The 17,414-nt window shown below is 45.4% G+C and overlaps 1 protein-coding gene across 1 annotated transcript in view; it reads right to left on the bottom strand.

Annotated features, from left to right (window-relative positions):
• LOC133114038 (voltage-dependent T-type calcium channel subunit alpha-1H-like) overlaps window positions 1-17,414 on the bottom strand; it is a 57,511-nt gene that overhangs the window by 5,421 nt on the left and 34,676 nt on the right. The window contains 13 exon segments of the mRNA XM_061223234.1: window positions 345-478; window positions 2,845-2,954; window positions 3,475-3,626; window positions 6,333-6,525; window positions 6,837-6,926; window positions 8,009-8,137; window positions 9,746-9,882; window positions 10,835-11,009; window positions 11,442-11,510; window positions 13,529-13,646; window positions 13,988-14,088; window positions 14,714-15,088; window positions 15,695-15,873. Of these exon segments, the coding sequence (XP_061079218.1) occupies window positions 345-478; window positions 2,845-2,954; window positions 3,475-3,626; window positions 6,333-6,525; window positions 6,837-6,926; window positions 8,009-8,137; window positions 9,746-9,882; window positions 10,835-11,009; window positions 11,442-11,510; window positions 13,529-13,646; window positions 13,988-14,088; window positions 14,714-15,088; window positions 15,695-15,873 (1,962 nt within the window).

The following is a 17,414-nucleotide window of genomic DNA, read 5'->3' as shown; positions in this document are numbered from 1 at the left end:
TGTGTAATGCTAACACTGAAGCTGTGTGTAACTGTAACAGTAACACAAACACTGAAGTTGTGTGTAACTGTAACAGAAACACTGAAGCTGTGTGTAACAGTAACACTAACACTGAAGCTGTGTATAACTGTAACAGTAACACTAACACTGAAGCTGTGTGTAACAGTAACACTAACACTGAAGCTGTGTGTAACTGTAACACTGAAGCTGTGTGTAACACTAACACTGAAGCTGTGTGTAACATGAACACTGAAGCTATGTGTAACACTAACACTGAAGCTGTGTGTAACACTAACACTAACACTGAAGCTGTGTGGACTGGCAGTAAGGTGATGCCCGTTCACCTCTAGCGATGCGCAGGACCCTCATGATGCAGATGATGGGGGGTTTAATGGGTAAGGCAGCACTGTTTTTGATCTCCTCCAGAGTGATCCCCATGATGGAAAGCCCCACAATGGCCAGATCCAGCTGGTTCCACCTTGGGTGGGGAACAGACATGGCAATCAATCAATGGATATTCCAATAATCCACCATTCCAGACTACTCCTCACTTAGTTTTATATTGAAAATGGATGCATGTCTCTTTGAAATTAGTCAGGAATCTTCTGGAGTTTTTCTACAGAGTAGAATCTCACATCAAATCCAAGATTTCTGTCCAACTCTTCCTTGTATAGGCTGGGCTGTTAAACAACTGATGCTATTTGAGAACAGACTGTAAGATAATGGACTCCGCTGGGATACCGTTACCTGGACCAATCACAGCTCAGGACACTGTACTTCAGCCTCTGGAATGTGGGGAATTTTTTTTATTTAAATCTCTTATTTTGAGATAACACAAGAAGATAGTGGATCCTGATAATTACATATTGGTGACAATTAAGAAACAGTGAATTGACCATTTATCAGAAGGTAAAGGCATGTATGTGTGGGCCAGAGCAGTTAACTATGCATCATATGAACACCAGGCAATGCAGACATGAATTTCACAATTTTTTAATAATGTTTAATAAATGTTTAATAACATTTAAAACTTCAAAATGTCAATATTATTTAAACATAACTAATATTCACCCAGATGCAGAAAGGGTGTTCATGATGAGGCATTGAATTTACGCATGTATACAGGTACAAGCCTTAATTAACAGCACAGAAATATTTATTTAGGTTTAAATTAATACATTTCAGTTTCAGCTCAATTTCAGTGCCCCAAACAGCAATGAACATATCACATACGGTTAAAGTAAAAAGAATATATTATTTATACCAGGGCAAAACAAAACTGTATGTGTCAGTTTATTGTCCAAGCTTTCTCCTCTTTTTCAATACCAATAGCAAGGATGGGATCAGGTCGTTGGCCTGGGGTTCGTTTGTTCCTTTTCCATTCTGAAGGTTTGTATGTGTCATTACTCCCAGATGGAGCCTCAAGTTTATTAGCTAATTGTCGATAACGTATGATTATCAACTCTTTCTCTGCTCATTTACAGTAAAAGACGGTATAAATGGTGCCGTGGGAAAACGCTTGTTATAATGCTGAGCACTAAAGCATCTTTTTATACTGTGTGAAATAAATACAGACTTAGAAAAACACTTTGCCAAAACAAAGTGCCATTTAAATGTGTTGCTGTTGTTGTTAAATGAGAACCCATTAGATCTAATATATACTCCAGACCCATTAGATCTAAACTGGAACTGTGATCCGTGGAACAGCAATCACTTCCTCTTTGGGAATAAGCAAATCCTAATGAAGGCCGGTGATGTGTTACAGCACATAATGATAACAAAGCTTTCACTACAGGGTCATAATAAGGGCCAGGCTAATGTGACCACTGGGGAACCCTAACAAACTACTGCATATGCCATACAGCCATCTTCAAACTTCCTGTAATGACAGCAGCGCCTCCCTCAGGCCAGGAGAGGAGGTAATGTTTATTTCTGCACATTGAGAGCGACAGGGCCCCATTGGGCTCTGTGGATGTCGGCACATTTCCTTGCGTTTTGTTGACGCTGCACGAGTTGAAAGAAAGAGCAAGTGCAAGCTGGATGGAGAAAGATCAGGTGATCACGAGGGGGGGGGGGGGGGATGAGAGCGTTTTAGTCGTGGGTAAAACTGCTGCATCCTGAAACGGTGTGATCCAAAATGGTTAAATCCTGACCAGGACATATTTCAGTACTACAAACAATACAGCTGACCACTGGTCTCATGGGAAACAAGAGCCCTCCCTTGACAGGTTTCAGTCATCAACATAGCAATATCATTCAATTCATTTCCATGAGTAATGGCTGGATACAAAGTCCTCCTTGGAATAACATACACTCAGCGAGACTTCTACTGCTGTAGCCTGTCCACTTAGAGTTATGATGCGTTGTGTGTTCAGAGATGCTCTTCCGCATACCACTGCTGTAATTTGTGGTTATTTGCGTTACTGTCAACTTCCTGTCAGCTTTGACCAGTCTGGCCATTCTCCTCTGATGTCTCATTAACAAGGTGTTTCTGTCTGCAGAACTGCTGCTCACAGTTTTTTTTTTTTTTTTTGCACCATTCTTTGCAAATCCCGGGAGATCAGCAGGTTCTGAGGTACTCAAATCACCCTGTCTGGCACCAACAATCATGCCATGGTTGAAATCACTGAGATCACATTTTTTCCCCATTCTGATGGTTGATGTTTTGAACATTAACTGAAGCTCCTTACCCGTATCTACATGATGGTATGCATTGCACTGGTGTTACACAATTGGCTAATGAGTGTATGAAATAAAGTAATAAAGTGCTCAGTGAGAGAACACGCAGCACTACCGAACCACCCTGAGGCACAACTCTCTGCATGTGACTTTAAGTCGACTTACCTGTCTTTCAAGAATCTGGTGAAGCCAAAAGCAACCAGCTTGAGCAGAGCTTCAAGGATGAAGGTGATGGTGAAGCCATAGTTGCAGTATTTCAGAACCTCTTCAAGGTACTGCAGAGAGAAAAATCTATCAATCAGCTGTTATGAGACACTTCCTCATGTGGGAATAAACGGAATTTTAAAAAAATTACCTAGACAGATACGATTACAGTCAGCAGGAAAGAGTGACGGGCAAATCAAATAAACCAAGTATAACAACAATTATAAACAGTACAAATCAATTCCACCACACTACAGAAAATACAGATAGAGCTACACAGACTGCATGAGAAACTGTGGACTCTTGGGCAATTGAGTCCAGTCGGGAAAAAAGTTCATTTGACACAGAGCATGTAGTGACCTAGGAATTATAAGGTTCCATCAAATATCAGGGTCCAACGTCATTTTTGTGTGAAATTTCACACATACATTTAGCGCCCAATAAACAACATATTTATGACACCAACGCATTTTCGCCAAAAATGTCTGTTAGAAGCTTATAATTCAAAGGTCTGGATGTTGCTGTGCAGAAAGGCAGAAGCTCCAGATGCCTCAGCAGACACGCGTCGCACGCCCTGTGAGGAGGACTCACCGGGGGCTGGTTGTAGTGCTCCATGGACATGGTGACCACGTTGATGGCGATGATGAAGGTGATGAAGAGGTCCAGGTAGTGGTTGGTGCACAGTGTGTGGATATAGAGACGGACGGGGGAGTAGCCGGCATAGTACGGCCGCTGCTGGGCTTCTGCCGGACATAAACGCATCACAAAATGGCGTGAAGAGAGGGAGGGAGGGAGGGAGGGGGAGAGATAGAGAAAGAAAGGGGAAGGAGAGAGGGAGAGAGAAATAGGTAGAGCAGAAGGGGAGAGGGAGAGATTTAAATCTTGTAAAATTATGATGTAAAATACATTGAGGGCGATAATTACTGTGCCGCTATTGAACATTGGCATAACTTTTGAATGCAGCGAGATCAAATGGACATCTGTTCTTTTGAAAGAATGACAAGTTCTTGTTAGCCTATCGCAGTTGGTGTGTGTACCGGTGAATGAGAGTCCATTTACCATCAGGTCGTCATAGTTACTTTAACATTATGAAACATGGACATCTAAGCAAAGCTAGACTATGCATTATTTACTGGAAATTAATTCTGATACATTTCCATAATTTCCATATTTCCTGCTGAGTGACCGTAGGGTGCCTTATTCCAAATTGCAGTGTGAGAACATAAATATTGAATATCCATACTAAGGGTGAGATTAAATTAATCTGGTCAACATAGGAGCACAATTTAAGCACTATGTTAACAACCATCTATCTATATCTGCTGATGAGCATGTGGACCACACTAAAATGAGCAATGGAAAGTTATTATTGGTCGCAAATTCAAATTTCTCTGAACAACTTTTTTCTCAGTTCTCTGAACTGCCAAATTAGTAAGAGACAAGAGACGTATTTAGCTGCTCAAATGTACGGAAGAATCACACTATGGTTAGATTGATCTTGGGACTTAATTTCATGCATAGTTTTCATGCTTGTGATCCGTTAGTACATGCAATATGAGAATATGAATAACCAGTCATTGCAGAGTAATTGTTGGTACACAGACCAACTGATCACTGAGATAGGAGATACTTCTTAATCATTTTTCCCTGCGCCAAAGCACACCCAACAATGATTCTGAATTTCAGTGCAATTACTAGTTTGCCGTTTTTCATTTTGCAATAATCACACACTCAGCTCAGCACAACCTAATAGGTTACCATCTATGATAGAAAACTTGGTAAAAGGACAATCTATTTATAATGCTACAACATGGACTTAAACACCTATTACATGTATGGGAGCATGGACAAATAACATACTGAATAAGTGTGAGAACAAAGTGGCCAATTATAAGGATAGCACATGCTGTCTATGACACTGATACAAAAAGGGCTAACATTGGAGAATATTACCATATTTAGCCAGAACTAGGAAAATATTTTATCTTTTCACCTTGTCAATTAAGTGTAGACATACCATTAATACATTAAGAGTATCCATTGACTTTCAATGCAGTGATAACAAAGTGCTCGGTGAGTGTATATTTAGCTTTCTCAGATTTCCCACATACACTGAGGTCCGTAAGTACCTCACAACTAGTCCAAAATTCTGCTGCTAGACTTCTGTCTAATTCTAGTCGCAGATGCCACCATTTTAGAAGACCAAAAGTAATTGGACAGTTGGCTTCTCAGCTGTTTCTGATTAGACAGGTTTATTCTATCGCTGCCTTAGTGCAGATATAAGAAAGCTTTCAATATTGAATCTTGATTCTAGGATTTTCATTTTCATTTCAAATCCAATGTAGAGAGCCAAAAGAACAGAAATTGTACCACTGTCAAAATACAGACCTCACTGTATATCTAAACATGCATTTATTACACTTTGTAAGTAACATTTTCCCATATTTCATTACAGATTCCCCATTCCCCGTTTGTAATTGGTTTCAAAATACAGAATTATTGGGTCAAACAAAGCAAAGGTTGTAGAATTCTACATAGACATGCCTTTTGTTCACAGATTTTCTTCCAATAGAACTATTTGAAATGCAGCTATGCTATATGAATACCGCCGATGGCACCGAATATAGATGGCACCAGGATCTGAGAAAACGTTGCACAGTCTAATTTTAATCTCTTCCTGAAATGCCATCCCTCTTTCTAATATAACTGCTGCACTGCAGAAAAAAAGAAACCAAGAGGGACACGAATGTTATCAAGTAACACAATTCCAGGACAATATGGGGAAACGGTCACTTTTGTAATATCACACAGAACACTCAAACTGTGCTACTGATCATCACACCTGACTCCCAGGTAAAGGGAGGAAGGCAGAGCAGCAGTTCTCAGCCCTGTGAAGGACCTAGGGTGATACTTTTTCATGTGGGGTTTTTAGGGGATGCATGCGGGACATGCGCTGGAACTCGGTCACTCTCTGGTGTGGGGGTCCCTGTTCCCTTCACTTTCTCCCTCCCTCTCTCTCTCTCTCTCTCTCCCACCCCCTCTATCTTGCTCCTCCTCTCTCACTCCCTCTCTCTGCCTCTCTGTCCCTCTCTCCCTCACTCCTTCCCTACCTCTCTCCCTCCCTCTCTCTTTCTCCCACCCCCTCTATCTCGCTCCCCCTCTCTTGCTCCCTCTCTCTACCTCTCTGTCCCTCTCTACCTCACTCCTTCCCTACCTCTCTCCCTCCCTCCCTCTTTCTCTCTCCCTCCCTACCTCTCTCCCTACCTCTCTCTCTCTGTCCCTACCTCTCTCTCTCTCCCTCTCTCCCTCCTTCCCTCTCTCTCTCTCTCTCTCTCGTGCGCGCTCTCTCTCTCTCTCTCTCTCTCTCTCTCTCTCTCTCTCGTTCAGGCTGTGGCAGCAGGCAGGACACAGAAAGACAGACTACCGACCGGGCGCGGGCTCTCACTTACTCCTGCGCCTTTTCTCCAGCCTTTTCAGCCTCTTCTCCTCCCGCAGCCGCGCCTCCTCCTCCTCCTGGTGCTGCCGGCACTTGTGGAAGTTCACCATCACCACACCCACAGACAAGTTTAGCACAAAGAAGCTGACGATGAGCAGGAAGGAGATGAAGTACAGTAGCATCCAGGGGTTATGGTTCCGCCTTGGCTGGGAGGAGAGAGGGAGGGAGAGATGAGGGAGGGTGGGAGGGAGAGAGGGAAAGGAAAGAAGAGACAAAATAGAAAAAGGGATGATTAAAGCAGTCAAGACAGACACAGCACAGACACAGCACTGAAACAGTACTGATACAGCAACACAGCCATGTGAGCGTGTCTTCATGAAAGGTGTGACTCTGCCTCTGTTAGCTCTAGTTAAATCAGTGAAATTTGGCCAGCTCAGTTCCTGGACGTTGCGAGCTGTTGATGAAAGCCGGCAGATTCAGTTCCATCGTTCTGCCTGTCACCATGACAACACCACACCTGCACGTCCACTGCTACGGCGTCCAGCCCGTCATACATGACGTCCACCCACGCATCCAATGTTGAGAGGACGAACAGTGTCACGAGGGCCTGAGAAAGAGCCACAGAACGAGTGTTAGAACCAAAAGCCAAATCCCCCACACACACACAATCCCCACACACACCCCACACACAAGCCCCATAAACACAAAAACCACACAGACCTCACACAAACACCACACACCGACTGCACACACAAGCCCCACACACACAGAAACATCACACACACCTCACACAAACACCACACACACCACGCACACAAACCCTACACAATACTAAAGTTGTAATTTCATATTTAAAGTATCTTTTAGGTAAATATACACTCACCGGGCACTTTATTAAGTGCTCAGTATTATACTATACTATATTGTACTAATACTCCCTTTACTCCCTCAATTCTTTGTGGCATGGATTCCACAAGATGCTGAAAACATTCCTTTGAGATTCTGTTCAATGTTGACATGATTACATCCCGCAGTTTCTGCAGATTTGTCAGCTACACATTCATGCTGTGAACTCCCGTTCTACCATATCCCAAAGGTGTTCTACTGGATTCAGATCTGGTGACTGGGAAGGCCACTTTCATGTTCATGAAACCAGCTTGACACAACTTTTGCTTTGTGAAATGGAGCATTATCATGCTGGAAGTAGCCCTTAGAAAATGGGTACATTGTGGCCATGAAGGGATGCACATGGTCAGCAACAACACTCAAATAGGCTGTGACATTCCAAGCAATGATTGATTGGTATTAACGGCAGAAAAGTGTGCCAAGAAAACATTCCCTACACCTTTGCACTTCATTTTAGACCCTACCGTTCATCAGACCAGGCTAAGTCTTCAACAGTCCAGTTTTAGTGAGCCTGTGCCCACTGCAGCCTCAGCCTTATGTTCTTGGCTGACAGAAGTGGAACCCGACATGGTCTCCTGCTGTTGTAGCCCATCCGTCTCAAGGTTTGATGCGTTGCGCATTCTAAGATGCTTTTCTGCTCACCACAATTGTACAGAGTGGTCATCTGAGTTACCATAGCCTTTCTGTCAGGACGAACCAGTTCACCATTGACCTCTCTCATCAAGGAGTTTCCATCCGCTGAACTTCCACTCACTATTTATGATAAATAGTAATCCATCTCACCTGTCCAAGGTTGTCAAAGTTGAACTTCCGTCTGATCCAGCGATTCTTAGTTGATAGCTCGCAGTCGGACCTGTTGGTGACGTTCCTCATGTCTGGTCCCTCACAGTGATAAAACTTCCCCTTGAACAGCTACATTCCACACAACAATTAGGTCTCAAGAGACAATCTACCAGACGCAATTAAAAAAAACAACAACTTTGCTTATATTCTCAATTATCTTTCTTTAAAGTCGGGCACAAAATATACTACAGCAGTCAATAACGGTTTTAAAAAGGTGTTCCGAACAGAACACTGCTGTATGCAGTATAAATCAAAAGGGGGGGGGGTCTCCCTGTTCCAGGTTTTAAAGGGTGGCCTGTAGCGTAGTGGTTAAGGTACATGACTGGGACACACAAGGTCGGTGGTTCTAATCCCGGTGTATCCACAATAAGATCCGCACAGCTGTTGGGCCCTTAAGCAAGGCCCTTAACCCTGCATTGCTCCAGGGGAGGATTGTCTCCTGCTTAGTCTAATCAACTGTACGTCGCTCTGGATAAGAGCGTCTGCCAAATGCCATTAATGTAATGTAATGTAATGTAATGTAATTCAGTCTCCCATGATTCCTGATGAATCTCTAAGTTTTCCCCTTCGGTAAGTCCACTGAGGGCAGGGCAGCTTCCAGTGCCATCTAATGAGAGCATAATCTCTAATGTGAGCGTAATCTCTGATGTGAGTGGAATCTTTAATGTGAGCAGAATCTCTCCTGTGAGCAAAATCACTAATGTGAGCAGAATCACTAAGGCGAGCAGAATCTGTAATGTGAGCAGAATCTCTAATGTGAGCAGAATCACTAATGTGAGTGTAATCTCTAATGCGAGCACAATCTCTAATGTGAGCGTAATCTCTAATGTGAGCAGAATCTGAAATGTGAGCGTAATCTCAAATGCGCGGAGCCCTCATTATGCTCTGTGACCTGATTCTGTTCTCTCTGCACTCCTGCTGTAATGATGGATGTGTGGCAGGCGGTGTAAACACGGCCTCCCGCCTCTTGAACCCTGCCTCATCTGAGCCCTGAACCCCCGCGAGTCCAGCAACGAGGCGTGTTCACCGCGGGGAACGAGGAGGGAGGGGATCAGGAAGCCTTTTTCCAACAGGGCGGAGTCGGCTATGCCCGTATGATGATTCAGAGCTGTTTGTGCCAAAGGAGGGAACAAATGATGACATTGAGAAGCATCAGACTGTAAGCACAGCTGAATCTTTTTAGGAAAAATAGGGGGAAAGCAAATCCCACTGCTGTGGTGATGCAGCTGACCTATATTACACACAAATGTGTCTAAATTCAGAGGCATTCAGACATGAGATGCCATCATCCCCCCTCTGCTTGCCAATTAATCTAGATCGACAGCACAGTCTGCAGTGGTCCCTGCATGCAGGATCTTCCGGTCTCTGGCTCTCATCTTTTGTTTGTTTCTCATTATGAATTATTTTTATTTGTTTTTTATTCACGCCAGTCTAGGGGTGGGGGTGGGGGGCAGAGGGAAAGCAATGAAGGGATCATGGGTGTGTCCTCTAGGATGCAGGGGGGTTGTGACCTATAGGAGGTGAGGGGTATGACTATGGGAGGTGAGTGGTATGACCTATGGAAGGTGAGGGGTATGACTATGGTAGGTGAGGGGTATGACTATGGGAAGTGTGGGGTATGACCTATGGAAGGTGAGGGGTATGACCTATGGGAGGTTAGTGTTCGCAGATTCTCACCTGCACCCCCAGGATGCCGAAGATGATGAAGAACGCACAGCAGATGAGCACAATGTTGCTGATCGGTCGCAGCGATGTGATCAGTGTCTCCACCACAAGCTTCAGGCCAGGAGCTCGACTGATCACCCTGAGGTCACACACACACATACACACACACACACAACACACGCACGCACACACGCACACTCACATGCACGCGAGCGCACATGCACACGCACATGCACACATACACACACATACACATACACACTCACACACACAGACGCACACACGCTCACACGCACACACGCACAACACACACACACGCGCACACACAACACACACACACAACAAGCGCATACAACCCGCACACACAACACGCACACACACAAACACATGCACGTACACACAATACACAAACAAGCACGCACACACACACACAAAAACACACACATGCATGCACAAAACACACACACAAGCATACACACATAAGTGCATGCACACACACACGCACACACACACACGCACACACACACGCACACACACACAGCATACACACACAACACACACATGCGCACAAACACAACACACACAAGCACACATGCACACAAAACAAAACATTTTGGGAAATGTTTCTCAGTCACTGAAGTTTTATGCAGTTTAACCAGTTCCCAGCTCTGAGTAAAGGGAAAATGGTTGGCATTTATATAGCACCTATAAAGCGCTGCACAATTGGTTCCTCAGTGACCCATTCACACACAACGGCAATTGGCTGCCATGCAAGGCACCAATCAGCTTGTCAGGAGCATTTGGGGGTTAGGTGTCTTGCTAAGGGACACTTTGACACGCCCTGGGTGGGAATCGAACCGGCAATCCTCCAACTGCCAGACGACTGCTCTTACTGCCTGAGCCAATGTCACCAACGAGTAACACACAGATACACTTGCAGGACAGCCACTGCTAACGGAAGCCAGGCTATGGTCCAACTCATTAAGGAAACCACTGTAAACATTGTGTAGCCATATCCTGGCAGCTCAGAATTTTCACAGAGAATGCTCCTGTTAATTTCCTCCAGGTTAAAACAGAGTCAATGGAGAACAGCGCCCCCTTGTGCTCACCTGAGCAAACGCAGAACCCGCAAAATTCCCAAAATCCGGTTCCCGCCGTCTGATGCCACGGACACCAGGATGTCCACCAGGGAGACGAAGACCAGCACACCATCCAGGATGTTCCAGCCACTCTGCAAGTAGCTGTCCGTCCCTGAAAAGAATCCGTGCGCCACCACCTGCCCAGGGAAACAGGGTGCCCAGTTCAGAGGGTCCCGCGACTCAAAGCATGACACTTCCCCTCTCCTCTTCATTTTGTCCTTGCTTTGGGACTCTGATATTTACATAAATTTAAAAAATGCAGCGAATCTTAAAAGCTATTCAATTTGCTATATCAAGTGTTTGATTATAAACTGTATATCTCTATTCTGCTTTATTATATCATAACCCAAGCAGTAAAATAAACTCTACTTCACAGGGAAATATATGCAGTATTTATCATGGAACACCAATGTGGATTCCTTTCAGACAGTGATTTATTTCCTGTGTGACCTCTAGTGTTGACCTCAGAAGCAGAAATACTTATGCATTACAGAAAGGGAGACATCCCCAGATTTTCCCGGCATTTCCTGAGACACACACAAACTCCAATGATAAAAAAACTATTTTACCTTCATAATCATCTCTGCTACAAAGATCACAGTGAAGATGTAGTTTGACATGGTGAGAAATGCACGCTCCTGAAAAAGAAAGAAAAAAGAATGAAATCTGCATGGAAGAACTGTCATCAAAGCTTATACTTGGACAGAGAATGTTCCAGGAGAATATATAATATACACTCACTGAGCACTTTATTCAGGTGTAATGAGCCACACTGAGCCACACTGAGATACACTGAGATACACTGAGACACACTGAGATACACTGAGATACACAGAGACACACTGAGACATACTGAGACACACTGAGATATACTGAGCCACACTGAGACACACTGAGCCACACTGAGACACACTGAGCCACACTGAGACACACTGAGATATACTGAGACACACTGAGATATACTGAGATATATGGAGACACACTGAGATACACTGATACACACTGAGACACACTGAGATATACTGAGACACACTGAGATATACTGAGCCACACTGAGACACACTGAGAAACACTGAGACACACTGAGACACACTGAGATATATGGAGACACACTGAGATACACTGATACACACTGAGACACACTGAGATATACTGAGCCACACTAAGATACACTGAGACACACTGAGCCACACTGAGACACACTGAGCCACACTGATACACACTGAGACACACTGAGATACACTGAGCCACACTGAGACACACTGAGACACACTGAGCCACACTGAGACACACTGAGCCACACTGAGATACACTAAGCCACACTGGGACACACGGAGACACACTGAGACACACTGAACCAAACTGAGACTCACTGAGCCACACTGAGACACAATGAGATATACTTAGACACACTGAGATAAACTGAGACAGACTGAGACACACTGAGATATACTGAGACACACTGAGATACACTGAGACACATTGAGACACATTGAGACACACAGACACACTGAGCCACACTGAGCCACACTGAGCCACACTGAGACACACTGAGCCACAATGAGACACACTGAGATATACTGAGAAACACTGAGACACAATGAGCCACACTGGGACACACTGAGAAACACTGAGACACACTGAGACACACTGAGCCACACTGAGACACAATGAGCCACACTGGGACACACTGGGACACACTGAGACACACTGAGACACACTGAGCCACACTGCGATATACTGAGACATACTGAGACATACTGAGCCACACTGAGACACACTGAGATACACTGAGCCACACTGAGACACACTGAGACACACTGAGACACACTGAGACACACTGAGATACACTGAGATACACTGAGCCACACTGAGACACACTGAGCCACACTGAGACACACTGAGATACACTGAGATACACTGAGACACACTGAGATACACTGAGACACACTGAGCCACACTGAGCCACACTGAGACACACTGAGATACACTAAGCCACACTGAGACACACTGAGATACACTGAGACACACTGAGCCACACTGAGACACACTGAGATACACTGAGCCACACTGAGACACACTGAGACACACTGAGACACACTGAGACACACTGAGATACACTGAGACACACTGAGCCACACTGAGCCACACTGAGACACACTGAGATACACTAAGCCACACTGGGACACACGGAGATACACTGAGACACACTGAGACACACTGAACCAAACTGAGACTCACTGAGCCACACTGAGACACAATGAGATATACTTAGACACACTGAGATAAACTGAGACAGACTGAGACACACTGAGATATACTGAGACACACTGAGACACACTGAGATACACTGAGACACATTGAGACACACTGAGACACACTGAGCCACACTGAGCCACACTGAGAAACACTGAGCCACACTGAGACACACTGAGCCACAATGAGACACACTGAGATATACTGAGACACACTGAGACACAATGAGCCACACTGGGACACACTGAGATATACTGAGACACACTGAGACACAATGAGCCACACAGACACACTGAGCCACACTGAGACACACTGAGATAGACTGAGACACACTGAGATATACTGAGACACACTGAGATATACTGAGATATACTGAGACACACTGAGACACCATGAGTACCGTGCTGAGGATGTTGGGCCTCTCCAGTGCAATGGTGGTGCAGTTCAGGAAGATAAACACCAGCACGATGTGATCAAACATCTTGTGTGCGATGACCCTCTGGAAGGCGACACGAAACCTGGGAGAGGAGAGAAGGGCCAGAGTGGGAGAGGGTTACAGCAACTATTCAGGTAAAGATCTTCCCAGGACCAATTCAATTTAGGTTTATTTTATTTATTGAGTTTTTCCTAAGGGACCAATGACTGGAAACACTTGATAGGCACAAAAAAGAAAAGACTTGCACACTCAAAAAACAAATAATGGCAATTTATTGTACCACGTGGACCCACAGACACTTTTTATGTTCCTATATGTGACCCAGCAGTTGTTTTGTTGTGCGTTTTTGTTCTCTGTAAAGTGAAACAGACATTCTGGGCCAAAGCTCCTGAAGCCAGGATCAGGTGTGGCTGCAGTACTCACTGGTTCTGTGGGGAGAACAGGTACAGGGACCAGTCTTCACGCTGACGGCAGAACTGGGGCTTATGGGTCTCCAACGACTTCCGGATACGCAAGCAGAAGCTCTGCGAGGAAGCAAGTGGGACAGAGACGGTGAGCTCAGCCCTACTCCCCCCATCCCCCACCGCCCAATGGAAACACACAGGACCATGAAAACCTAACCAGCTCAGCTGGAAACGTTACAACGAAAAACAACATGCCCAAAGGAAACGATTTCACAGTCACCTGAGCATATGGCATGTCTAGCTCTGCATCAGACTCCCATGGCTCCCTGCGCCAGCACCCCCCACTGAGCCCTGCTGTCTCCCAGAACCACCTTCGGCCCCCTTTTTACGGCCCTTCAAGCCCAAAATACCGCTCCCCTGAGCAGGCCTGATACTGCCCAACACCTGTGAGGTTTGTTTCCACCCACTCCTTTACTGGCTGCCCTGAATACATTACGGCACTGTAATTAGTCTCTGTACAAGCTTGGGAGGGGGGTTTCACACTGCAATGTCGCAACCCCTGGATTATCCTTGGCTCCAGGCGAAGCATAACCCAGAGCTAGTTTATCTTGTGTTCACACAAGCTGTTAAGTGTTGGGCTAAGTGTTTTGGCTATTTTGATACTAGAATAAGCGTTCACTCTGGCTATTTGTACTCTGGGCTAAGTGTTCACACTGGCTATTTGCACAGTGGGCTAAGTGCTCACACTGGCTATTTTGATTTGAGGGTCAGAGTTGATGATCACTACACTAGAGATGATGTGGTCGCTCACGTCGTCCTGGGTGGAGTGGTGCTGGGTGCGGCCGTTGCAGTCTTGGCGCGACATGGGGACCTGCAGGGGCTCGGGGGGTTCGGGGGGTTCAGGGGACCGGGCCCGGTCCCCCACACTGGACATCCCACCGTCTGAGCTGTCCTCCTCCGAGCTGCCCTGGCCCTCGCCCGACAGCAGGGACTCACGCTCCCCCGACGGGTCCTTCCGCTTCAGGCTCGGCCCACGGCTCAGGCTGTTCCAGCTGGACCGCCGGCTGCCCCAGTTACTGCCCGCACCCCAGGGCCCCCCGGGGGGGCTCCGCAGGCTGGACTAGAGGATAAAACATACCTCTGTAGCACTCACACATCACCTCAGTAACACAGGCATCACCTCTGTAGCACTCACACATCACCTCAGTAACACAGGCATCACCTCTGTAGCACTCACACATCACCTCAGTATCACACACATCACCTCAGTAACACACACATCACCTCAGTAACACACAAACATCACATTACATTACATTACATTATTGGCATTTGGCAGACGCTCTTATCCAGAGCGACGTACAACAAAGTGCATACCCATAACCAGGGATAAGTTCGCTGAAAGACCCTAGAGGTAAGTACAATTTCAACTGTAACACACACACATCACATCACCTCAGTAACACACACACATCACCTCTGTAACACACACAAATCACCTCTGTAACACACACACACATCCTCACTCCTGGTCCTGGAGAGCCGCCGTTCACTGATCAATTAAAGCAGTTAATTACACAGTTGATACACCTCACTTTGTTTCTTGGGTTTTTAATTGGGTGCTGATTTGAAGGTGAAAACAAAAAAAACAGCACACCCTGCAGCTCTCTGGGACCAGGGTTGCTGACCTAGAGCTTCATGTGCAACCAACCAGAGATCCACTCACCAGGGACTTCTGGTCAAAGGTGGGGTCGATAGACGTGTTGCTGCCTCGCCGTGACTCGACAAAGGCGTGGGCTGAGTCTGTTCCCAGGGAGCTCTTGGGCGTGGGCATGGGTGTGGCCACGCTGGCACGTGGATCTGCGTACCCATTGGCTGTCATCATCAGTGCACACATATTCAGCTCTGTGGGGGGGGGAAACACCGCCATGCATGGTGATGGCTATCAGAAGCGCTTGGAAACACAGCAGGGCTTTCACCATCTGCCTGAGCGACTAAGCGCTGTCACGAGAGATTTACTGTGTGTGGCTGTTCACCCAGAGGAGGAATAACCCAGCGAGCCACCATTCGCTCCCAAATGACCAAGCCCTTTATATACCATGCTCAGAATGAAAATGCTAAAGAGTAATAATGTACTCGTACATAAAGAGAGCGGGATTACTCTCTTTGGCTCTGAGGAACCATTAATGCTCATTTCATTATCACTTCAGCAGGGCCTGAGCTGTCTACTGAACACTGCTACCATCTCCTGAGCACAGCAACAGTCTATATAACACTGCTACAGTTGACTGAACACTGCCTACTGAACACAGCTACAGTTGACAGAGTATTATTGACTAAAGACAGCTGCAGTCAACTGAACAATGCTACAGTCGACTGAACACTGTCTACTGAACACTGCTACAGTTGACTGAACACCATCTACTGAACACATCTACAGTCAACTGAATACTGTCTACTAAACACTGCAACAGTCTACTGAGGACAGCTATAGTCTACTGAACACTACTACAGTCAACCAAACACTGTCTCCTGAACACTCCTACAGTCGACTGAAAACTGTCTACTGAACACCATTCATGAAAACAGGAACCATTAATTCTCATTTCATTATCAGCAGGACCTGAGCTGTCTACTGAACACTGCAACCATCTACTGAACACAGCTACAGTCTATAGAACTCTGCTACAGTCGACTGAGTACTATCTACTAAAGACAGCTAGTCTACTGAACACTGCTACAGTCAACTGAATACTGTCTAATAAACACTGCTAACCTACTGAATACTGCTTACTGAACACAGCTACAGTCGACCGAGTACTATCTACCGAAGGCAGCTACAGTCTACTGAACACTGCTACAGTCAACTGAAAACTGTCTACTGAACACCATTAATGTACACAGGAACCATTCATTCTCATTTCATTATCACTTCAGCAGGACCTGAGCTGTCTACTGAACACTGCTACCATCTACTGAACACAGCTACGGTCCACTGAACACTGCTACTATATATTGAAAACAGCAACAGTCTACTGAACACAGCTACAGTCCACTGAACACTGCTACTATATATTGAAAACAGCAAGTCTGCTGAACATTGTCTACTGAACACTGTCACAGTCTAGTGAACACATTGTGTACTGAACATAGCTACAGTCTACAGAACACTGCTACTGTTTATTGAACACAACTACAGTCTACTGAACACTGACTACAGAACACTGCTACAGTCTACAGAAGACTATAGTAGCCAATCGTCACAATGAACACACTTTAATCATTTCGCAGACGCATTTAATCTAAAGTTCCTCAAAAAGTGAAAAACATCAAATCCATGTGAATAGCAGAACACTTGAATTTTGCAGGGTCATGAACATAAACAATAGTCATAGTAAGTGCAGATTTAGAATAATAACAATTGGGGAATAACAGAGGGATATGGG

The sequence above is a fragment of the Conger conger genome, chromosome 16, assembly GCF_963514075.1.
Source record: "Conger conger chromosome 16, fConCon1.1, whole genome shotgun sequence".
NCBI lineage: Eukaryota > Metazoa > Chordata > Actinopteri > Anguilliformes > Congridae > Conger > Conger conger.
The sequence above is the reverse complement of the archived record's forward strand: the minus strand, read 5'-3'. Positions and strand labels throughout refer to the sequence as shown.